At 36.7% G+C, this 25,028-nt stretch overlaps 1 protein-coding gene across 1 annotated transcript; it reads left to right on the top strand.

Annotated features, from left to right (window-relative positions):
* Positions 1-3,787: 3,787 nt before the first annotated feature.
* LOC123696505 (structural maintenance of chromosomes protein 1A) lies at positions 3,788-24,234 on the top strand. The gene is made up of 27 exons (XM_045642708.1): positions 3,788-4,044; positions 4,925-5,045; positions 5,635-5,734; positions 6,187-6,335; positions 7,137-7,305; positions 7,803-8,015; positions 9,013-9,152; positions 9,243-9,351; positions 10,421-10,579; positions 10,993-11,100; positions 12,250-12,411; positions 12,934-13,145; positions 13,686-13,860; positions 15,220-15,342; positions 15,808-15,939; positions 16,418-16,483; positions 17,119-17,252; positions 17,746-17,867; positions 18,375-18,556; positions 20,104-20,226; positions 20,564-20,661; positions 21,502-21,646; positions 21,995-22,099; positions 22,244-22,318; positions 22,943-23,121; positions 23,400-23,577; positions 24,138-24,234. Exons 1-27 carry the CDS (start codon positions 3,933-3,935, stop codon positions 24,195-24,197), a joined length of 3,651 nt encoding a protein of 1,216 aa, XP_045498664.1. The 5' UTR covers positions 3,788-3,932; the 3' UTR covers positions 24,198-24,234.
* The last annotated feature ends 794 nt before the right edge of the window (positions 24,235-25,028 follow it).

Here is a 25,028-nt window from a genome sequence, read left to right as displayed (position 1 = left end):
TATACAGAATGTAATAAAATCCCCATAATACTTGTAATAAGCCCATAAAACTGAACAACTTTTCCCAAAGAACATATTTTGTCAAATTCCAATAAAACATTATTTACTTTCGCAAATGCATAATTGTCATTGTAAATTTATGATAAAAACTATTATAGGGAAAATCAAATACATTTTAGTGATTTAATTTTTCCCTTTTTTTTTTTTGCATACCGTACGGCCGTGTGTGAGCGAGAGGGAATGATAAGCGCCGCCATTGAAGATTCGTTTCTTTATTGAACTAGCTAATACATAGATACTCAGTACTCTTAACTCTTTATTGGAAGGGTACCCAATGGATCAGAATAAAGATTTTTAAATTACTTATAAGATTTTTAGCAGTTACTTCTAAGCAAATTAGTTAAAAGCAAAAGCCGAAAGCTTGCATAAATCGAATGAGAGAAACATTTTATGATATTGTTTGTACATAAAATTTTGTGTAAGTAGGTAGGTATACTGTACAAAGAATTTAATCTCTCAAATATATATTTAAATATAAGATTCTTCTTAGAGCATTTAACACAAAGTTAATTAAGTTACTATTACCACAGACTAATAATAATATACTACGTACTATTACATAATAAATTTTTTTTTTATTTTTCGTTATTTACTTTAAATATGTGTTATTTATCAGTTACTTGCTTTAGTAGTATATTTAATATTTAAGTAAGTAGGTACTTAACTATCTTGTTAATTTTACGATGTAAGATTTTATATTAGAATTTTTACTATAAATTAGTTACAATACTATAAATTATTGTAAGTATATTAAACTTAGTAGATAGGTACCTACCTTCTTAAAATTATGATTAGTTAGTTAAGTATGTATAGTATCAATTGTTATGATAAACTTTTACATAAACAGCACGATTTTTTAACGTTTTATTTTAATGAAATCACTGCAGCCTAATTTATTATCTATATTCTATGCTAATGTTACAGATCTAATATTTATGTAAATTTTGGAGAAATATTCATCTTTAATGTTTGAAAATCGTTTTAAATTAGGTATAAAGTTGTTAAAATTAATTCTAAAATATAACAACTAACTAATGCTAAGAGGGGATTGAGCGCTTAGATAATTGGAATTTTTTATTAAAAATTTTTATTAAATAAGGGACTTCGATCAACTTTACTTTTTTATATTTAGGTCTCAGTTTATTACGGGTCATAATAAGTAATATTAATGTAATATAATATGTAATTTAGAAAATATATAACAGTGTTGAATATTGTATTCTTTACATATTTTATAAAATATAACAATTATGTATGTAAAATACTTTTATAAGGAATATACATTTAAATAAACTGAATAACCTTTATTCTACTTTATAATATTATATTTAAAGCTATTAAAATAAGATGCATATTATTGATATTGTTAGATATTATATTTATGTAAGATAATACCTACAAGATTGTATATACATTTTATATAGGATTGTATAATAAATTTTAACATTATACCAATAGTTTTTCATTAATGAACCTGCTCATGGTCACTATATTGAAAACCGGCTACTCACGTACCTGCAGCAGGGGCAATATTGGAATTGCACCCTTAATTGGCTCCTTAATTGTGATGTGTATATGCAAACAGGGACAATTTAGAGAACAGCTGAAATTGCTTCAACCACCTTGCAACCGATTGTTCCAATATTGCCCTTACAGCAGGTACGTGAGTAGTCGGCTGAACAGAATTGCCCCTGCTTGCCTTATAAGCGGAGCGTTGAGGTAGCGCTCTACTCTCACCTTACAGAAATGAAATGATTTTTTGAACATAAAGTGTCTGCCTATTACTTGCTCTGTGATATCAATGTTACCGGAAATGTATGTAATCCGTCATTGTATACAATTCCTAGGAAATGTATGTAATTCCTAAAATCGCACGGAAATGTGTGAAATAAATTATTTTATACACATTTCCTAGGAAATCTATACATTTACTAAATAGCAATCGGAAATGTATAATGAAATAATATTGGAAGGTTCGCGGGTCGATGGGGGAGAATCTCATCAGAATTTTTGGTTTGGATAAGGGGGTGGGTTAGGTTAGGTTCGTGTTTTTTAAAACTACGTAGAAATAGGAGCCCCACGAAGTGGAGCTCCGTCGGCTCACGACCTCTTTTTGTAGAATTTTGGAAAAAGACGAATTTCGGCATATCACAAAATGCCGGCTGTTTGTAATACGGCAGATTATACAATCCGACTGGGACGTGTTCAAGGGGACAGCGGGACGAGGGGACTGATTAGTGATTACTAACCAAATGAAAATTAGATTTGATTGAATATAAGTTGATTTAAGAAATGTTAATTAGTAAGATTATATGAACATATTATTATTCTTATATGGTAAGATTGTTACCCGATACAGTGTTTTAGGTATTACCATGTATTACAGAAATCATTTATTTTATACATTTCCTAGGATATCAATGCATTAAATAGTTTATTAAACAATATTTTATACATTTCCTAAATGGTATCGGAATTGTACACATTTCCTAGGAATTGTATACAATTCCTTGATTTCATACATTTCCGGTAACATCAACATATTTTATTTTCTATCACACTCGTAAGTCGTAGGTAGTCCTCGTAGAGCTCTTAGAATAATAATATTTACACATCATTGTCATTGATGTCAAGAGAAAAAAATATCTTCTTTTTTTTTTCTTTCTTCAGGGCAATAACACAGCAATAATGTTTAAATAAACATTTTGTCATTTGTGCCTCTTCGTAAGTATGTAAACCGGCGTGGTCACGATAATTATTGGTGAAAACTTAACAAATCGAATTGATTTTTTTGTTTTTAATCGCTTCTTTATTACCTCAATACTTATAATTCCTTTCCTCCTTCCTTTCGAAGATAACGGTCTAATTCAACGAAGTTTAATTAACTAAAAGTCACTTACCTACATATCGATTGTGTATAATATATTATCTTTCTGTGGTATATCTAAACTATTTATGTAACAATACTTGCGAACGTAGGGTAGGTAGTAGGGTACCTTTTTTTCCATTCTGCTTTGTTTTGTGCTTTTCTCATATTTTCTTGATGGACAATGGCGCCAGGCGCGAAAGATTCGAAAGGTTCGAAAGTTTTTTTAAAATTATTATTCCTTTTCTATTTTTTTTGCAATGTATAATCGCCATGAGGCGTGCATTTTGGATTTTCCAAACTTTATTTTAAGATTTGATACTTATTTAACTAATAAACCATTATAAACCACGTTGTGCTAATAATAAAACAGAATAATTCTATTCATTATTATTTTAGTTAGGTACCTAACTTTATATTACACGGTTACACTTTAATATTATCATAGTACTTATTAAATTTGCGAAATAAATATATTAATGGGATACATATTTGCTTGATGATTTTTAAAATTCACTTAATATATTTCAAGCTCATATCGATTAATTATTCACTTTAATCGATTATTTTTGGTAGGTCACCTCGTATGAAGGTAATTTATTTGATCTAGATCTAATAGACGTCAAAATATGTTGCCTATTAAAATGACTCCATTAGAGTTGTTAGTATTTATAACAAAATGTTCACTCGATGCCTCCAGAAACTATATAACTTATATATTCATAGTTTTCTTCTGTAAATATCAAAATTAAAAAACTACTAACCAAAACGCCTTGTATTTAAAGCCATTGAAAGTTTGAAAGATCCACTTTAAAAAGCTCATTTGACGTTAACAACTTGACAGTTGACTTTACTGTTTACACTTGGTTTACACATTCCCTTTTGCGCCATTATTTTTCGGAATTGTCCATGAATTTGTTATTGTACGAGCGTCATGTATAACGCGAATTTGAATTAAAAGTAGTGTTTAGTTTGAATTATAGCGATATTCTTAAAAGGAGTAAAGATGCCGGCGTTTTTAAAGTATATAGATATGGAAAACTTCAAGTCCTACAGTGGACATCATCAGATTGGACCTCTGAAGTCTTTTACTGCTGTTGTAGGTCCCAATGGATCAGGTAATTTTCTTTTAGAGTATGTAATAACGACATTTATAAGTTTATCAAACTGTATTGATAACAATTAAATCATTTAAATAGGTATTTCACTAATGAATACAACATAGGTCCCCGTCCGATTAGGGCCCTTCTGGTCTCCTCCACTCAAGCGACAGCCCAAGCCGAGGTTCGAGATCCCCGTCAAGGGGGGACGCCCTTGTGCATGTCGCTACCAGGGTGAACCTTCAGTTCACCGCCGCGTCCGCATTAAAATGTAAAAGCCCTTCTGGCTAACATTGAGAAACACCTTACAAAAAAAAAAAAAAAAACAACAACATAGGTCATTGTAACATTTGGAAAATATGTTACTTAAACTTCTATAAAAATTCTTAAAAGATGCTAAATTTCACGTATTTAATATAAAGAAGGGTTTATCTATAAAATATACTTTCATGTCAGTTTTGATGACTGCCTTGTATAGACCAATATAATAGCCAATCTAATGCTTTTTATATTTTTATTACAACTGACTTGAGTATGATATTTGCAATATTATAAACAGAAGCAATGAAATGCTTGTGATGTCCGAACATAGAGGTATTGGTGAATGTGCACATTTTGACTTTTGTAAAAACGCTTCTATTACATTATTGTGAGTTGTGACAATTACCCACTTTCACTTATATATAAAAGTAGCTTACCGCCCGCGGCTTCGCATTTATTTAAACCTAATAAATTATATACTAAAACCTTTCTCTTGAATCACTATATCTATTAAAAAAAACCACATCAAAATCCGTTGTGTAGTTTTAAAGATTTAAGCATACAAAGGGACATAGGGACAGAGAAAGTGACTTTGTTTTATACTATGTAGTGATTAACCTTTCATATCAACTTTTAGGAAAATCAAACTTCATGGATGCTGTTAGTTTTGTGATGGGTGAAAAGACATCTCTGCTGCGTGTGAAACGACTTAGCGATCTCATCCATGGAGCTTCTATCAACAAACCTGTGTCCAGAAGGTAAGCATAATATCCTTAATGTTATAAATTAGTTATTTTGGCTTTAAAAATGTATGAGTTACAAGAGATGTCAATGAAATAGAAATTTTCATAATTAAATCTCACAGCTTTTCTTTTTTGGGTAAAAAATGTATTGTCAACCATAGGATTAAATTTTTGAGACAATTTCTTCACAATATAAGTAGCTAATGATGATGATGATGATGATGATGATGATGATATAAATAAATCTATAGTTTAATATAAGAATAGGTACCTCAGATTTGTTTTTATTGTATGGCAAGCATTCAATTTCATTACTACTTTAATTAAAAATTCATAGAATATTATCCTTTCTACTAATATTATAAATGCGAAAGTTGGTGAGGATGTGTGTGTGTTTGTTACTCTTTCACGCAAATACAATTGAACCGATAACAATGAAATTGAGCACACATATAGAGGGTAACTTGGATTAACACATAGGATAGGTTTTATCCCGGAAATCCCACGGGAACGGGAACTATGCGAGTTTTTCTTTGAAAACGCGGGCGAAGATGCGGTCGAAAATCTAGTAAATTAATATATCTAAAACATTTTATTATTTTAGTGCCTCCGTAACAGCAACATTTGTGCTGGAAGATATGACTGAGAAACAGTTCCAGAGGTCTGTTATTGGACAGTCTTCAGATCACAAAATTGATGGACAGGTTTGTTGTTGCAGTTATTCTATTCATATTAAAGTCATAAAAATACCACAGAATTTTTTAGGCCTGTATCAGGAAAATTTAAATTCATTAAATTATTTTGCTTTTGTGATAAATACTTGCTGGTTACTTATCTATACTAATATTATAAAGAGGAAAACTTTGTTTGTTTGTTTGATTGTAATGAATAGACTCATAAACTACGGGACTGATTTTGATGAAATTTGGCACAGACAATCTTTAGACCCTGAGAAAGAACATAGGCTACTTTTTATTGCGAAATTTGTACTACGGGCGAAGCCGGGGCGGACCGCTAGTAACTGAATATAATACTTATAATATAACTTATACTGCTTATAAAGATCTATAAGAAAGAAGAACTACTATAAATAAGTTCTCTTAACAACATTTTTGAAATAAATACATGTCTGCATTATATATGTTTATCATTTCAGTCAGTAACTATAAGTCAATACCTGGCTGAGTTGGAGAAACTGGGCATCAACGTCAAGGCAAAGAACTTCCTGGTGTTCCAAGGGGCTGTGGAGAGCATCGCTATGAAGAATCCTAAAGAGAGGACCGCTTTGTTCGAGGAGATTAGTGGGTGAGTGACATGATCGTAGATTCTGAAGGAATGATAATTCAATGATAATTGATAACATGACAGTTTCTGGAGTTAAAATCTTAATATATATAAATCTCGTGTCACAATGTTTGTCCTCAATGGACTCCTAAATCACTTAACCGATTATAATAAAATTCGCACACCATTGCAGTTCGATCTAACTTGAGAGATAGGATAGTTTAAATCTTAAATCGTTTTAGAGAAACTGGGTGAAGCCGCGGGCGGTAAGCTAGTAAATTATAAAAATGTCATAGTTAGTGTTCTGTGTTTCAATCCATCTTAAAAACTGAGACTGAACTTTTTTTGGCTGAGAATGGCCCATTTTGACAAAAAAAGCAGTTTTTAAGACCTAATATTAAGTGGTCACAACCGTCCATAAACACTTGTAACAGTGGTGGTTTACAGGTGCCTTGCCAGCGTGATTGTGAAATAAATTCGGTAGTATTTACATGATTAGTACCTATATATTATATAAAAATGAAACCCGTTTCGCGTTGTCACGGCCGGCATCACGCGTGAACGGGTGGACCAATTTATAATTATTTTTTTATTATATTCCTTGAAGTACGAGGATGGTTCTTATGTAGAGAAAACATAAATATGTACGGGCGAAGCCGGGGCGGACCGCTAGTTGGTCATATTTAAGCATGATTTAATATTTTTTTGTAACTTTCATACATAGAACAATAATTTTCGTATTTGATTATCATTAGACGTTCCCTACCATTCACAAAATCAATCAAATTTTTTTAATACTTATTATTCACTTATACCCTACAGTTCTGGAGTACTAAAAGAGCAATACGAGTTATGTCGCGCGGAAGTTAATCGCGCAGACGAAGAAGCCCAGTTCTCGTATCAGAAGAAAAAGGGAGTGGCCGCTGAACGGAAAGAGGCTAAGTTTGAGAAAGAGGAAGCGGAAAAGTATACGAGGCTTAAGGAGGAATTGGTATGACGAAATTATTGTATAATATGTAAAAAAATTGCTGCAAGCTTGAGGTATTGGTGCGATCTGATAGTAGATACATTGTTTTTAAATGACTGAAATTAGTCGATTATTTATGTATGATCAAAATTGTATCTAAATGCTTTCTTTCTGTATTTCCTTATATTATATATAGCATTATAATTTTTAATAATATGTGGTCAAATTTTTGTAATATGTGGTCTTCTCTTTTGTGCATAAAAAAGATGTACAGATGTGATGTATAGATGTGATTCAACTATAGATGAAACAATTGAAAATAATATGATACCTTTTTGGTTAATTTTCTCCATTTAATTATTACCAAGTTATCAATACTATTCCCTTTGAATTTGATATTTTTGGTTTTATGTGCATTCAAATGCTTTATAAATATAAATTTATATTATTTCCTTTGCTAAAGCTTGATAACCATGTGACTAAACTTAAAACAGCCAAATTAACTTTAAAATTCCCTCCAGCAACAACAAAAAATCGAGCTCCAACTCTTCCATCTCTACCACAATGAGAAAGAGATCCAGTCCTGCGAGGAGGACCTCCAGTACAAGCAGACGGAACTCACCAAGATAGAGAAGAAGCGGCAGAAGGCAGAAGAAGCTTTGAAAGATAAGAAGAAGGCAACAGGCACTGCGCAGCGAGATCTGGCCAAGATTGAACAGGATATACGGGAAGTGGTATGTGTTTTTGTTTAAATAATTACTTTTTAAAGATAGGAATGCATGTTTTATATTGACAAAGAAAATATTTAATAACCTACTATGCCGGGTAAGTAGATATTGGTTAGAAAAACTTATATTTTTGTAAATAGATAATTAATGTAAGAAAAATATGAAATAAGTATTTAGATTTACTTAAAACTTAAAACGTGACTAAGAATTGAACGTTGTTTAATCGAAAAAGTTGGCTTGTAATTGCTGTAATGTGTGCTAAATGTCAAAACATTAAAAAAGAAGTAAAATGCGTCAATCTTCAACATAAATATAATGAATAAAACGTGTTTAAAATCCGTTAAAAATCTTTAATTTCTAATAGGCCATCCACACGTCTGCCGAACAACGTGACAAACAACGAACTCATAGGGCGGCCGTACACGGACCGCTTCAAGCAGTTGAGACCGACCGCTTGAAGCCGCGACCGCGCGGTGAACTATAGGCATTCATTCACTGCCGTACACATGACTGTCCGAGCAGTCGCGACCGCTTCAAGCCGTCAACTGCATGACGAAATTCCACCGTGCCGTTGACGGCTTGCGAGCGGCCGTGAGGCATACACTGACTGCTCGAGCCGTTGACTGCGCTAGAGCCGTCGACGGCTCCCTATCCCCCTGAAAATCAATGACTTGACTAGTCATAAAAATCAACCGCTCGAGCGGTTGGTAGCGACGGCTCGAGCGGTCAACAACCGACGGCTCGAGCAGTTGACGCCGACCGCTCGAGCCGTCCGTGTACGTCGCTCAGCCGTTAACTGCTCGAGCGGTCCGTGTACGGCCGCCCATAGGGACGGCGCTATACAGAGAAGCGAGTAGGAAATAAGTACATCTCTTTTCTTCGTATAGTGCTGTCCCTATGTGTTTGTTGATTGTCACGTTGTTCGGCAGACGTGTGGATGGTCTTGTAATGTATAATCTCTCGTAAAATCAAACTTAATTTAACTATTAAATGTTATTTACAGGAAGCAGAAGTATCTAAAAAGCGTCCAACATTCATAAAGGCAAAAGAAAGAGTGTCGCACACGCAGAAGAAGCTAGAGAGTGCGGTGAAGACACTCGAACAAGCGAGGAAAGCGCATGAGGCTCATCAGGCTGATATACGGTAAAGAGAAACATACATACAGATTATAAATTTATAAAATAGAAAAAAATCGCTATCAACACTAATTCCTACTATTAAAACATATTTCAGTAAACTGGAGGGTGAATTACGCGAGATAGAAGAACAGAAAGCGACCTGGGAGCAGACGCAGCTCGGCACCAGCGCTACTAGGGCTGACGTGCATTTGGAAGAAGCGCAGGTATATAATTATAGTCTCCTAATGAATGTATGTTTGTCACGTGTAAGATGTTTGTATTTTCCATTGTGTAAAGCGTGTTACACGTTTTAGTCGCTCTGTAAAACGTGTTACACATGTAAGCCACTCTGTAAAGCGTGTTATACGTGTAAGTCGCTCTGTAAAGCGTGTTATACGTGTTAGCCACTCTGTAAAGCGTGTTATACGTGTTAGCCACTCTTCAAAGCGTGTTATACGCGTTAACCACTCTACAAAGCGTGTTATACGTGTTAGCCACTCTACAAAACGTGTTAGCCACTCTGTAAAGCGTGTTATACGTGTAAGTCGCTCTGTAAAGCGTGTTATACGTGTTAGCCACTCTTCAAAGCGTGTTATACGCGTTAACCACTCTACAAAGCGTGTTATACGTGTTAGCCACTCTACAAAACGTGTTAGCCACTCTGTAAAGCGTGTTATACGTGTTAGCCACTCTGTAAAGCGTGTTATACGTGTTAGCCACTCTTCAAAGCGTGTTATACGCGTTAACCACTCTACAAAGCGTGTTATACGTGTTAGCCACTCTACAAAACGTGTTAGCCACTCTGTAAAGCGTGTTATACGTGTTAGCCACTCTTCAAAGCGTGTTATACGCGTTAACCACTCTACAAAGCGTGTTATACGTGTTAGCCACTCTACAAAACGTGTTAGCCACTCTGTAAAGCGTGTTATACGTGTGAGCCACTCTACAAAGCGTGTTATATGTGTTTGCCACTCTGTAAAGCGTGTTATACGTGTTAGCCACTCTACAACGCGTGTTACACGTGTAAGCCACTCTACAAAGCGTGTTATACGTGCTAGCCACTCTACAAAGCGTGTTATACGTGTAAGCCACTCTGTAAAGCGTGTTATACGTGTTAGCCACTACAACGCGTGTTACACGTGTAAGCCACTCTACAAAGCGTGTTATAAATATTAAATGTTAGCATTTGTCTTAAAAGCTAAATCAAGACGGTCACTAAAATTCCCAATCTTGCTTTTTATTAATTAAGTAATTGTAGATGTATAAAGATTTTTTATTTATTTTTTTGTCCAGATCCGCGAATACGAAGAACTGAAAATGGAGGCGTCCCGCCAAGCGGCTAGATATCTACAGGAGTTGGATTCCGTGAACCGAGAGCAGAAGGCTGATCAGGATCGGCTTGATAACGAGCTGCGGAGGAAAGGAGAGTTTGAGAATAAGCATCGCCAGAAGGTATGGCCAAAACTACAATTTATATGCCTTTAAACTTTACAAAGAAATGTTGCCTGGCAGAGATGGTTTAGAGCCATAAGGCCGTCATTTGTAATTTTTTTTGTAAATAAGATATTTATAAAATAAGATAAAACCCAATGTACAATAAAGAATAAATAAATAAATAAAGATTGAACATGTGCTTTTCAAGACAAATGTTTTAAATCATCTTTTAATCTTTTAATTGTGAAAACATCGATTCATCCACTGCCGCAAACTTTAACATTTATAACTTAAATGCGCAGGAGGATTTATTTCATTCAATATTTTAAAATAAATTACAACTAACATCCATTTGATAAGAAATAATTTGAAGTAGGATCGACGCTAAAACTTCAAATAAAATTGTCAAAACTATTGTCTAAAATAAACAGGGCCATGAGCGCAACGAGGCCATGAAACGAGTGGAGAAACTAAATGAGCACATCAAGAGCTCGGAGCAAGCGCTCGAGGAGCAGAGGAGGCTGCGAAATGAGCTGCAGGTTCGTTTATATTTACCATGTGTTTTACTTTAACTTTTTTTCATGGTCCTAAAATCAAAATAATAATCATTTTGAAATAATAATGTTGTATTGTGTTGCATGTAACCGTTTTATTTCGCATGTGGTGTTAGCCTATAAATAGTTATTACATTTATGTAAGTTATTTTGTAATCTTTTTTTCTGTATGTTTGCATTGATGTAAATAACTGTTGGCTGACCTTAAAAATAAATAAATAAATAAATAATCAGTTTGCTGCTTACAACAGCTAAATTTTTGATGTCTCCCGCAGTGTTATGACATAATTTTCTTTATATTGTGTCTCTGTCCCTTAAGTGGATAGGTGTGGTAGGTAGTGGTGGACAGGTGTCTATATGTTTTGTCTTGCAGACAATAAAATAGTTTCCTTCTTACAACAGCACTAGTTTTTTGAAGTGAAAACTTCTTTAGCGGCGTTGGGTATAAAATCTTAAACTCGCGTCACGCGACACGTGGTCTGATCGAAAAAGCGTAAGACGGATTTTTTTTAGCCCTTATATTCCATGCGTAAGACGGATACCATTCCAAAATATCAAACATGCTGAACGTTAATAATCAAGTTTTCACTTCTGCCGGCACTCCCGGAGTGCAACCCGTCTTTTTTTTTGTGTCCGCTAGTGTTATGACACATATTTACACTGTGTCACTACGCCACAGGTGCATTTGGATGCGAAACTTCTTTAGGCGCGTTGAGATTAAAATTTCAAGGTCGCGTCATGGCAATACTATCACGTCATGGAGTATTTTGGTATATTTGAATCTTGCCAAAGAAGTGACACTTCTGACACGTGTGCTCGGATCATAGGCTTTGTTAACCGACTTCAAAAAAAGGAGGAGGTTATCAATTCGGCCGGTATGTTTTTTTTATGTATGTACACCGATTACTCCGAGGTTTCTGAACCAATTTACGTGATTCTTTTTTTGTTCGATGCGGGATGGTGTCGAATTGGTCCCATAAAAATTTTATTCGGATAGGCCCAGTAGTTTTTATTTTATGAGCATTTTTGTCTGTAGGTATTTGTAAATTTTGCAAGTGCAAGTTTGAAGTCGGTTGTTTTTAACGCAGTTATCACTTGTTTTTGTTATAAATACCTAAATATTGCGTTGTCCAGGCGGACGTAGGTTCGTGTCGCGGTAAAGCAGCAGCTCTCCAAGCAGCACTAGAAGAGGTCGCCTCTCAGCTCGGCGATGCTCGCGTCGACAAACACGAGGAGGCGAGACGGAGGAAGAAACAGGAGATCGTGGAGAGCTTCAAGCGGGAGATACCCGGTGTGGTGAGTGTGTAGTGTACACCACACAGGGGTCGAACCAGATTTAAAATATCTGTAAAAGTTTTAATAAATAAATATTTCAGGACAATTTTCACACACGGCACGATCTGATCCCATACTAAGCTTTCGCTTGTGTTATGGAAACCAGATGGCTGATAAACATACATACAATATCTGATCCTGTACTAAGCTTTCGCTTGTGTTATGGAAACCAGATGGCTGATAAACATACATACAATATAATTTTAAATAAATACTTATAATATAGATAATTAAAACATGGACACTGCTACTTTTGTATCCTTGTCAGAACAACACAGATATTTTGAAACTAACTAATGAAAAAAAAAATTGTAGCATCTGAAAGAAAGAACTAAAGAAAAAGCATTGCTGAAGACATTGACAACAAATACTGAAGAAATTGAGTTAAAATGACAATTTTTTTTAATACTTATAAAAATATTTCCAAAAATATGATAACAAATGACATGATTCCATAATAATTAAAAACCTTTATTTCCGCAGTACGACCGCATGATAAACATGTGCCAGCCGACCCACAAGCGATACAACGTGGCGATCACGAAGGTCCTCGGGAAGTATATGGAGGCCATCGTGGTGGACACGGAGAAGACGGCCAGGAGATGTATCCAGGTGCTGAAGGAGAGGATGCTGGAGCCGGAGACGTTCCTGCCCCTGGATTATATACAGGCGAAGCCGTTGAGGGAGAGGTTGCGGTGAGTTTGGTGTTGGAAAGGGAGGAAGATTTATTACGAAGTAGAAGACAAAAAGATAATGTTATATAGATAATGAAACAAATGCAATTAAATTAAGAATGAAAGATTGTATACGAGATAGAACATAAAAAAAGTAGAATTCACGTAACAAATGCAATTAAAATAGAACTGAAATGATATAAAAGGTTTAAAAATAGAGATAAATAATGAAAACGTTATTGAATGATTGCACTATAATAAAGGGTTGAAAAAAAAATATGGATGTTGTGCTTAGGAATGATAACAAAATGTAATTGTTAATTTGTCTTAAGCTTTCGAGTGTGTCGAATATAAAGCTTTATCAGGAAAATCCAAATATTTTTGGGTCTAGAATACTGTACAAGATCTGATTACCTTTTAATTAAATAACTAAATATTATAAGTTTCATTAGATAGGCGAAAACTGACCGGGTGCGAATAATTCAAACGGGTGTCCCACAAGGTTCCATATTAGGTCCACCATTATTTCTAACCTACATTAACGACATTATCATTTTACAGCGACATAAAAGAGCCGAAAAATGTCAAACTCCTATTCGACGTGCTCCGATTCGAACCTGCGGCCATTCATCGTGCGGTGCTGTTTGTGACAAACAACGCGCTCGTGTGCGAGACGCCGGAGGACGCTTCACGTGTCGCGTATGATCTTGATAGGAACAAGAACAGCCGATATGATGTGAGTAAACCATTGAGATATACATATGGAGACGACACCGCCTACATCACTTATGTTCCGCTCAACATACGCCATATGGCGTAACTGCACGCTCATTTTTTATTTGTTTTAAAGTGAAACGCATCAAATATGCCTACGTGTGTGTTACGATATTGCACAAATAATACAAAGAATACGGAAAAGTGCAAAGGAATAACTTTTATCGGTAAGTACCTAACTAGATAATAATTTTTAAAACTTAGAGCAAAAAAATGGCGCACAGATTTTGTTCGTAGTGGCTCCTCCATACGTAGTAATATTATCTCGATGGAGTACACAAACAATTTCAGGAAAATTTCACACACGGCAAGATCTGCTCCATACTAAGCTTTCGCTTGTGTTATGGAAACCAGATGGCTGATAGACATTATATAATTTTAAATAAATACCTATATAGATAATTAACACCCAGACACAGAGCAAACATCTATGTTCATCACGCAAATATTTGCACCGGGTGGGAATCGAACCCACGACCTCTGGCTTGGAAGGCAGGACCACTACCAACCAAGCCAACTGATCAGTCGGATTCAATACAAATTTCTTTATTTAACACACACATACAGCAAAACAGAAAAGAGAAAAACGTATAAGATACAACATGTTAAATAGGCGGCCTTTTCGCTTTCAAGCGATCTCTGCCAGGCAACCTATGGCTAGGTTTAACACTTGCGTTTATAAAGTCTCTTTATATAATACTAGCTTCCGCCCACGACTTTGTACGTGCATCCCCGTTTTTCCACGTTCCCGCAAGAATTTCGGGAAATCCTTTCTTAGGGGACGCCTACGTTATGACATCTACCTGCATGCCAAATTTCAGCCTGATACGTCCAGTGGTTTGGGCTGTGCGTTGATAGATCACTATATCAGTCACCTTTAAGTTTTATATATTATATAGATTACTAGCGGTCCGCCCCGGCTTCGCCCGTGGTACCTTTAAACTATCCTATCTCTCAAGTTGGATCGAACTGCACATGGTGTGCGAATTTTATTATAATCGGTTAAGTGGTTTAGGAGTCCATTGAGGACAAACATTGTGACACGAGATTTATATATATTAAGATTTCGTGGGATATCTAAAGTATAGTATTTTAACACAGTTTCGAACTAACACAGGCTTTAATTTCCCCAAATTTTAACTGTATTGTTTTAAACTTTTTCAATAAAGATTTTTTCTATTTCTATTCTATTCAATTTTAAAACCAATAGGCAAAGTTTTATTTCCCACACAGCTAAATAAATAACAACAAATAAAGAAAATAAATAAATACAGAAAATAAACAAATGTTTGAGTTTCCCTAATCACCATTACATCTGCAGGCGCTGGCGTTGGACGGCACTTTCTACCAGAAGTCTGGAATCATTTCCGGCGGTTCGCTCGATTTGGCGCGAAAAGCCAAGCGCTGGGATGAGAAACACCTGTCACAGTTGAAGGCTAAAAAGGTACGAAGTTTCATTTTTGATGTATGAATCTTGCGGCATTTGCGTTTTTTTTTAATTTTTAAATAATGGTTTTTAAATTGTGTAGCGTCACTTCGCTCTGAATCGCGCAATCGAAATGTTTTCGCTACAGAGCATATATATACAACTTTCCGACACAACTTAACGGCCGGCCAGTCGAGTTGACTGGTCGAGGATCCTCCCTTTTTCCATGGAGGAATTCCACCTTCCTTCCTCCACAAATTGTATACAGAAAGTTAATATTTTACATGAATCTTCAATTTTTTTTAAATTGTGTAACTAATATTAACAATAATTTTGTTATCTGAATTCGTGCAATTGCGCACTATGCATATATTGTTCATATAGCTAATATGCATATTCAACTAAATTTGTTTTTTCTGCTAAAATCTCCCAACAAAATATTTATAACGAAGCTCCAGTTAATATATTTTTATCATTTAACAGGAGAAACTTACAGAAGAACTCCGTGAGTCGATGAAGAAATCTCGCAAAGAGTCAGAACTGACGACCGTTGACTCGCAGATACGTGGGCTTGAGTCGAGGCTAAAATACGCTCTATCAGATAGGGATGCTACGGTATGTATATACAGATAAACAGATATAAAATAAAAAATAAAAAGCCTTTATTGTTGATCTTAATTGAATTTACAAAACATTTTTAAGTATGCCTAAGAAGTAAGAAGTAATTACTGATTCTGATTGATTTTGAACATTTACTAATTATACTAAACTCAACAATTTAATTAATATTTAAGTGAGTCCGTATATTTGACAGATATACGAACACACAAACAGATATACATATCAATAGACAAACATACACGACATCAATAAATATCACAAACAATGTTTTCATTAAAAAATAAAACACGCTACTCAATTTCTAGCTCTTTTGTGGACTAAATCGCTAGAATGGAATAAAAAATATTTTTTTCTGTGAAATCAAAATTTAACTGTTTTAAATAGCTTATCAAAACGTAGTTCAATTCATCAAAATCAAAGCAGCAATTCGAGAGGGAAAACACGAAATATGAATGTAAATATTTGATTTCAGCTGAAGCAAATCAAAGCGTTGGACGCGGAACTCGCTGATCTGGAACGCAAGATGGATAATTTCGGCGTAAGTAATTACTTAGTATTATACAAATTACAAAAATTACAATAAATAAATTCTATGTATACATGTTATGCTCAAACTATGATAACTTATAATAATTTGATGTTTTTTTAAATAATAATTACGATAATAGTCTATTTCGGAATTTCTGTTGAGCAAAATCTTCCATTAAGTATGCATATTACCTATACTCAAAGTCAATTTTTTGAAAAAAATTCACTTTGTACGTTGATAATAATATTTTTTGCTGATCCTTCAATACTTCATGTAAGACTTGCTCTTAATTAAATTTTTATAATTAACTAGCTTACCGCCCGCGGCTTCGCCCGCTTTCTCTAAAACTATTTTAAATTTAAACTATCCTATCTCTCAAGTTGGATCGAACTGCACATGGTGTGCGAATTTTATTATAATCGGTTATATTGTGGTTTAGACAAACATTGTGACACGAGATTTATATATATTAAGATAAAAGACGTGTCCAAAGATAATTTAAATTTTTTCTTGACGACTGTCTAGTTTTGTAAACTTACATGTGACTTTAACATTAAATTTTAAATTTTATGACCTTAATTTTACATGTGCTATTAAAAATGCCAAAAAATACAAATTAAAAAAACATAATGATTAATTTTCAGCCGCAAATTGAAGAAATAGAGCGCACTATATGCGCACGCGACGCCAAAATACAAGAAATCAAAGAGAACATGAATAACGTAGAAGATGTGGTGTTCCGCGCCTTCTGCAGGGACATTGGTGTTGCCAACATACGGTAACTATATATACTTCTTCCTACTAATATTATAAATGCGATAGTTTGTGAGGATGTGTGTGTGTGTGTGTGTGTGTTCTTTCGGTGTTGGATAGCCTATTCATCGAGGAAGATAGGCTATATATCATCACGCTAAGACCAACAGGAGTGGAGCCACGGGGGTGAAACCGCGGAGCGCAGCTAGGTTATAAAACTACCAGTTCTCTACTAATAGTTACTCCTATTGACTATACTCATTCCATACTTTACACTAGTTCGATCTGCACATATCCGGTGTTCTGAATGGACTATATTGTGATCGTAAAACATATACGAGACATGTTTCTCACGAGGACAGCACTGATAATAATTCATTAACATCGCTAGCAATAGTGCACATAGGTACATTAGCATACTTGAAACAAATTTTTTTAAAGATATAAAGTGCACTTTTAAATAAAGATCGTAACATCCTTTTTTTAATTAAATTATTCATAATATTATTTCCTTACAGGCAATATGAAGAGCGCGAATTACGCGCGCAACAAGAACGCGCCAAAAAGCGTATGGAGTTCGAAGCGCAGATCGACCGCATCGCTTCCAACCTTGAGTTTGAGCGCTCGAGGGACACTCAGAGTGAGTTATATTTATAAAACATTATTTATGTGTATTATAGGGATGATTATTTAGTCCTTCGAGCCGGATTCGTTGTAATAATAAAAAATAAACCTAAATTAAAAAGTGCCAAAAAGCGTATGGAGTTCGAAGCGCAGATCGACAGCATCGCTTCCAACCGCGCTCAAACTCAACGCTCAAGGGACACTCAGAAGTCAGAGTGAGTTATTTTGTTTAATAGGGATTTGGTTTTTCGAGCCGGATTGATTATCATTATCAATCGAAATGATAAAGAGCGTTTGTGACGGTATTTCCATGACGTGACGGTATTGCCAAGACGTGACCTTGAAATTTTACTCTCTAGTTATGATCCCTTCGAAAGCTCCTTTTGAAACCATTTTTTCGAGTTACAGCGAAATAGTTATCTTGTCCGATTGGTCCTTCGAGCCGGATCTTTCGCAATATTTCTATATTTTCGAAGTATTGCTTTATTTTATTGTTTTATTGATGACGTGATGTATGTGACAGAGAACGTGACGCGTTGGGAGCGCACGGTGCAGGACGGCGAGGACGAGCTGGAGGCCAACCGGCAGGCGGAGGCCAAGCAGCGGCAGGACATCGACCGCGAGCTGCGCCGGGCCGAAGCGCTCAAGGCGGACCGCACCGCTGCTCGAGCAGCGCTCGACGCGGCTGAGGAGCAGGCCACGCAGGTATGAGCTGCGGGTACAAGCTGTGCAGTGTGGGTGCAAGCTGTGCCGTGCGGGTGCAAGCTGTGCCGTGCGGGTGCAAGCTGTGCAGTGTGGGTGCGAGCTGTGCCGTGCGAGTTTGAGCTGTGCAGTGCGGGTGCAAGCTGTGCCGTGAGGCTAGTAGCTGTGCCGTGCAGGTGCAAGCTGTTCCGTGCGGGTGCAAGCTGTGCCGTGCGGGTACAAGCTGTGCCGTGCGGGTTCTTGCTGTGCAGTGCGGGTGCAAGCTGTGCCGTGCGGGTGCAAGCTGTGCCGTGCGGGTGCAAGCTGTGCCGTGCGGGTGCAAGCTGTTCCGTGCGGGTGCAAGCTGTTCCGTGCGGGTGCAAGCTGTGCCGTGCGGCTACAAGCTGTGCCGTGCGAGTTCGAGCTGTGCAGTGCGGGTGCAAGCTTTGCCGTGAGGCTGGTAGCTGTGCCGTGCAGGTGCAAGCTGTTCCGTGCGGGTGCAAGCTGTGCCGTGCGGGTACAAGCTGTGCCGTTCGGGTTCGAGCTGTGCAGTGCGGGTGCAAGCTGTGCCGTGCGGGTGCAAGCTGTTCCGTGCGGGTGCAAGCTGTGCCGTGCGGGTGCAAGCTGTGCCGTGCGGCTGGTAGCTGTGCCGTACAGGTGCAAGCTGTGCCGTGCGGGTGCAAGCTGTTCCGTGCGGGTGCAAGCTGTGCCGTGCGGGTGCAAGCTGTTCCGTGCGGGTACAAGCTGTGCCGTGCGGGTGCAAGCTGTTCCGTGCGGGTACAAGCTGTGCCGTGCGGGTGCGAGCTGTGCTGTGCGGGTGCAAGTTGTGCCGTGCGGCTGGTAGCTGTGCCGTGCGGGTGCAAGCTGTTCCGTGCGGGTGCAAGCTGTGCCGTGCGGGTACAAGCTGTGCCGTGCGGGTGCAAGCTGTTCCGTGCGGGTACAAGCTGTGCCGTGCGGGTGCAAGCTGTTCCGTGCGGGTACAAGCTGTGCCGTGCGGGTGCGAGCTGTGCTGTGCGGGTGCAAGTTGTGCCGTGCGGCTGGTAGCTGTGCCGTGCGGGTGCAAGCTGTTCCGTGCGGGTGCAAGCTGTGCCGTGCGGGTGCAAGCTGTTCCGTGCGGGTGGAAGCTGTGCCGTGCGGGTGCAAGCTGTGCCGTGCAGGTGCAAGTTGTGCCGTGCTGATACGAGTGCAACAAACAAGACGAAGTGAAAATCTTGGCCAAAATACCTAATTTCAATATTATTAGCCGACAATAGCTAATTTCATTATTATTACCCGACAGGAAATATGTGCTATAATTTGCACAAAAACAGTGCACTACGATAAGAACTAGCTACACTAATTCGTACTTTTCGAAACACAGGACTCTCCGGCATTCCCTTCTTCTTTTATTCTGGTTTTGGTAAATTATTGGTTAGTTTTTTATGGTAATTTGTATACGCTATTTTATGTATAGTATACATACTTACAGTGTCCCTAAGTGTATATATTGTATACATTCACTTATTATAAAATTTCCAAAAAAGTGTATTACACAGTAATTCTCACTTTAACATCAATTCTCCCGCCCGCAGGCTCGCAAAGACCTAGCGAATATACAGAAGGACATAGCAAGTGTTCAGAAACAGATCGCGGCCATCGAGGCACGCATCGAGACGCGCAGATCCGACCGACACAACATACTGCGACAGTGCAAGGTACAACTCAAACTCAAATTTACACTCAAACTCAAAAAAATCATTTCAACTTAATAATGAATCTTTTACTCAATAGTTTTTTATTCACGTAAAATTGTGGAAAGTGTTTGTAAACAGTCATGTAAACACGCGTATGAGTCAAGCACACGTGTCAGAAGTGAAGCTTCTTTGGCATGATTCAAAGAGATCAAATAAAAATAAAATACTTCGTGACATCGTGAAAGACAGCAGACAAACAAACACTTTTGCATTTATTTTATTATGTAACTAAAGAATTAGTAAATAAACCAAACTTTTTGTGTTTTTTACAAATCTTATGAAAAGCATTTCTTCATAGATCGATGATATAATAGTACCCCTAATGGAGGGCAGTCTACATGACACGACGGACGAATCCGAGCCTTCTTCTATGTCGTCCTCGCAACGCACCAATCGGTATGTGGCTAAATAAGATATTTTATACGTGGTTTAATTTATTATAATATGTAATCTATTAAGCTAGGGTCTCGTGAAAGTATTGGTCCTTCGAGCCCATTTGTTCAATATTATTTCGGCTATATATTTTTTTTAAATAGTGTTCCATATATTTTTTAGGGCTTTGTTTTATCTGAATTTCACAACTTATCATACAAGTTTTTTTTTGTCTGAACTCCTTGTGGTCCTTCGAGCCGGATTTCAACCAAATATTTTTACACTAGCTGTTCCCCGCGGTTTAACCCGCATTGCTCCGCTCCTGTTGATCTTAGCGTGATGATATATATAGCCTATAGCCTTCCTCGATAAATGGGCTATCTAACACCGAAATAATTTTTCAAATCGGACCAGTAGTTTCTGAGATTAGCGCGTTCAAACAAACAAATATACAAAACATACAAAGAAACTCTTCAGAGCCTTCCTCGATAAATGGGCTATCTAACACCGAAATAATTTTTCAAATCGGACCAGTAGTTTCTGAGATTAGCGCGTTCAAACAAACAAATATACAAAACATACAAAGAAACTCTTCAGTTTTAGAATATATAATATTGACTATTTTTTGAGTAACTTTTTTTTTTATTTATTGGTAATAGGGAAGCGCTTGACCACAATCTCGCCTGATGTTAAGCTGAGATGCGGTCTAAGATGGAGCGCGCTTCCCTAGAAGGTACCTGTTCACTCTACGCTTGAAGACCCCCATATTGTACTCGTCGGGGAACACAGAACTACTACTACTACTACTTTTTCCATGTATATTTAATGTGTTTACTTGTCTATATAATATTTAATTCTATCTAGGATCCGCGTAGACTACAGCATGCTCTCTGAAGCGCTGAAAGAACTAGAGGAAGCCGATGAGATCAAGCGCAAAGCGGACAAGCTGCAGAAGGGCATTAATTCGCTGCAGAACACCGTTGATAAGATACAGGCGCCGAATATGCGGGTAGGTTACTCACAATTACTAACTCACTCATTTACCAATCATTTACTCAGTCACCAAGTCACTCACTCGCTCAACAATCGTTCACTCAGTCACTCACTCATCAGTCATTCACTCAAAAATACAGAACACAGTAGAAAATGAGGTCTAGAACTGAAGAACATAGTGGGTTAGCCGCTAGATTGTTACATAGGAATTAGTCACCTCATCTTTTTTATTCGTGCAGTCGTCTAATCACACACATAAACACTAACTCAAGCATCTGCTTACTGAGTCATTCACTCATTCATTATACATATTTATAAATGTACTTTTTTTCATCTATTTTAATTTTTGTGCATTTAATTCCAGGCAATGCAAAAACTAAATGAAGTGCGTGAAAAAGTGAACGCGACCAACGAAGCGTTCGTCGCAGCGCGCAAAAGAGCGCACAAAGCTAAACTTGCTTTTGAGAAGGTAATTAACATTAGAAAAATTTAATTAGGATGGTAAAATTATTGGAAACGTTATAATTGGATTTGGTTATTTAATTCGGACAATAAATTCATCTCAATATTATTATAGTGTTGAGGGATTTGTCTTAAATATTGTAATTTTCAGGTGAAAAAGGAACGTCACGACAAATTCATGACGTGCTTCGAACATGTAGCCAATGAGATCGACGCTATATACAAGGTAAAATACTGTTGTAATAAAAAATGTGTGCGTGTACTAGTGTTAGTGTACATACGTCAGAAGTGAAACTTCTTAATGACCTTATTTTTCAAAAAATAATTTACTATATGCAACTTTACAGAAATACGTCGAATCACGCGTGGTAGGGATAAGAAAAAGATGGCGCGTAACGGAAAAATGTCACGCGTAACGAAAAAATGTTACACTAAATTTTTCAAAAATATCTAAACAACTTCATTTAACTTACCTTTTCTAGCCTGCTCATTGTTTCACTAATTCTGATATTTTGTTGAACAAAAATGTTATTTGATATACTTGTGTTCCCATTTCCTAAAATTGTCTAAACATACAATAAAACATACTATATAATTAATTTAAAATATTCATGGGTGGAGATTTTTTTTTTATTGAATTAGATTAATTCTTATATCTAATTCAATAAAAAAAAATACTTGATATACTTGTTGTTTCAATTTCCCAAAAAAATGTCTTAACAACATACTTTTTTTACTTTACCTATCCTGTCAAACCGTGGTTCATTAATTCCCTTTCTACACCCAATATAATTTAATATTTGTCATAATTCTCTCCCAATTTCAACATACTTCAAATGATTTCCAACAGGCATTAGCAATGAACCAATCTGCGCAAGCGTTCCTCGGGCCGGAAAACCCGGAGGAACCATATTTAGACGGAATTAACTACAACTGTGTAGCGCCCGGGAAGCGATTCCAGCCGATGTCCAATTTGTCCGGGGGAGAGAAAACTGTCGCTGCGTTAGCGCTGTTGTTTGCTATACACAGGTAATTAATTGAAATTTCTTTATAATAAATTAATAAATAAATGGTTGGTGTCCCGCAAGGGTCTGTGCTGGGGTCGCTGCTATTTGTTGTGTATGAAAATGGTAATTTTGTTGTTTGTGATTATTTAATAATGAATATCGCACATTCCAAATTATTTATTAACAAAAAAGTCGGTCGGTGTGCCGCAGGGGTTTGCATTGGGAACTTTGCTATATATTGTGCGTATATACATATAAGTAGATATTTAACGAAAATTTATGTATTTTGTGTATTCCCAGCTACCAACCAGCACCTTTCTTCCTTCTCGACGAGATCGACGCAGCCCTCGACAACACGAACATCGGCAAAGTGGCCGCTTTCATCCGCAGCAAGAAGGGCTCGCTGCAGACCATCGTCATCTCGCTCAAGGAGGAGTTCTACGGGTGTGCCGACGCGCTTGTCGGCATCTGCTCTGAGGTCTGTCTGTCTGTCTGTCTGTCTGTCTGACGTCACACGACGTATACATGACGTCATAATTTGAACACTAACTATAACCGCTCGTGTTTCATCGGTTAAAGCTTCCGTTAACGTTAAATAAATGTCAAAAACATTTGACTTCAGACTTTAATAACTAACGCTAAAAAATACGCTAGTGCAGCCCATTTCGCTGTCACTGTTACTGTTATTGTTAAATTTGACATTAACTTAACCGGGCCACACGCCGTAAAAACCAGTTCCATCCGCACCATCTGGATGGTTGGCGCTCCACCACTGTCCGCTTCACCCGCAACTTCGTGTTCCCGAACAACTACGACATTGGGGCCTTCAAGAAAAGAGCTTATTTGTCCATAAAAGGCCGGCAAAGCACCTGTAACACTCCTTGTGTTACAAGTGTTTATGGGCGGTGGTGACCACTTAACATCAGGTGGCCCACCTGCTCCTTTGCTTGCTCTGACATTAAAAAAAAAACTATAATTAAAATATCATAATGATTAAAAATGCTTTAAAACTAAAATTAAAATTTTGTTTTGTTTCAGCCCGCGGATTGCCTCGTCAGTGACGTCATCACACACAGCCTTGAAAACTATCCAGATTAAACATTTATGGTTATTTAGAATAAATTTATTTTTCCAGTATGACTTTTTTATTTTTAATCATATTTTATAAGTGAACGAGAATTTTAAGTTTTTAGTTAAGGTATATGAACTCGGGAATACTAATTGACGTTTAGATTCCTCATTTAATCTAATTATTTTTGTTTTTTTTGTGCAAATAAACAAGATTTTTTTGGCATTTTAAAAGTTTTTGTTTACTTAAGTTAAAAAAAATCGTGAATTTATAGCTGTCAAAAATATTTATTTGATGAATATTTTGTACGACATAAGGGCCGATTTTTCAATTCTTGATTAAAATTCATCCGTCAACTAAAAGCATTAAGCGCGTCACACACGGTGAAGATACTATAATATTTTATGTAAAGATTCTCTAATATAAAACGTTATAGTATCTTAAGGTATCCGGTATCAGCGTTCTGACCATCATTTTTCTTTTTGTCATTGCGTACCAAGACCCCTATAGAACCGCCATCCTGTTACAAATGACCCACAAAATTTCGGGTCTTAAAAAGAACATTTTAAAATGTCACCCGTAAACTGTCAAATGCGGACAATTAGAATACATTTTTGAAATGGTAGTTACGTTATTCGATGAATAAGTTTTATCCAAGCATTGAAAAATCGGCCCTAATTTACGTTTGTAATAAGCAACGTATTGTAGCGATTCATTTATATAATGAAGTAAGAAGTTGAATTATTTTTTTGTTGAAAAATGACTGTACTGACTCTTTTGAACTATATCCATGTCATATATTTTTGTTACAATAAATCTTGTGTGTTAACTTTTTCATAATTACGTAAAAACGTTGGCAA

Source organism: Colias croceus, chromosome 12 (genome assembly GCF_905220415.1).
Source record: "Colias croceus chromosome 12, ilColCroc2.1".
Classification (NCBI taxonomy): Eukaryota; Metazoa; Arthropoda; class Insecta; order Lepidoptera; family Pieridae; genus Colias; species Colias croceus.
This window is presented reverse-complemented; position numbering and strand designations above follow the sequence as displayed.

What these genes read in the sequence shown, in the direction of transcription:
- LOC123696505 (XM_045642708.1), top strand. Translation starts at nt 3,933, where the DNA reads ATGCCGGCGTTTTTAAAGTATATAGATATGGAAAACTTCAAGTCCTAC. An exon ending in AACAGGATATACGGGAAGTG is followed by an intron (nt 8,016 to 9,012) that starts GTATGTGTTTTT and finishes TGTTATTTACAG; the next exon opens with GAAGCAGAAGTATCTAAAAA. An exon ending in CCGTTGAGGGAGAGGTTGCG is followed by an intron (nt 13,146 to 13,685) that starts GTGAGTTTGGTG and finishes ATCATTTTACAG; the next exon opens with CGACATAAAAGAGCCGAAAA.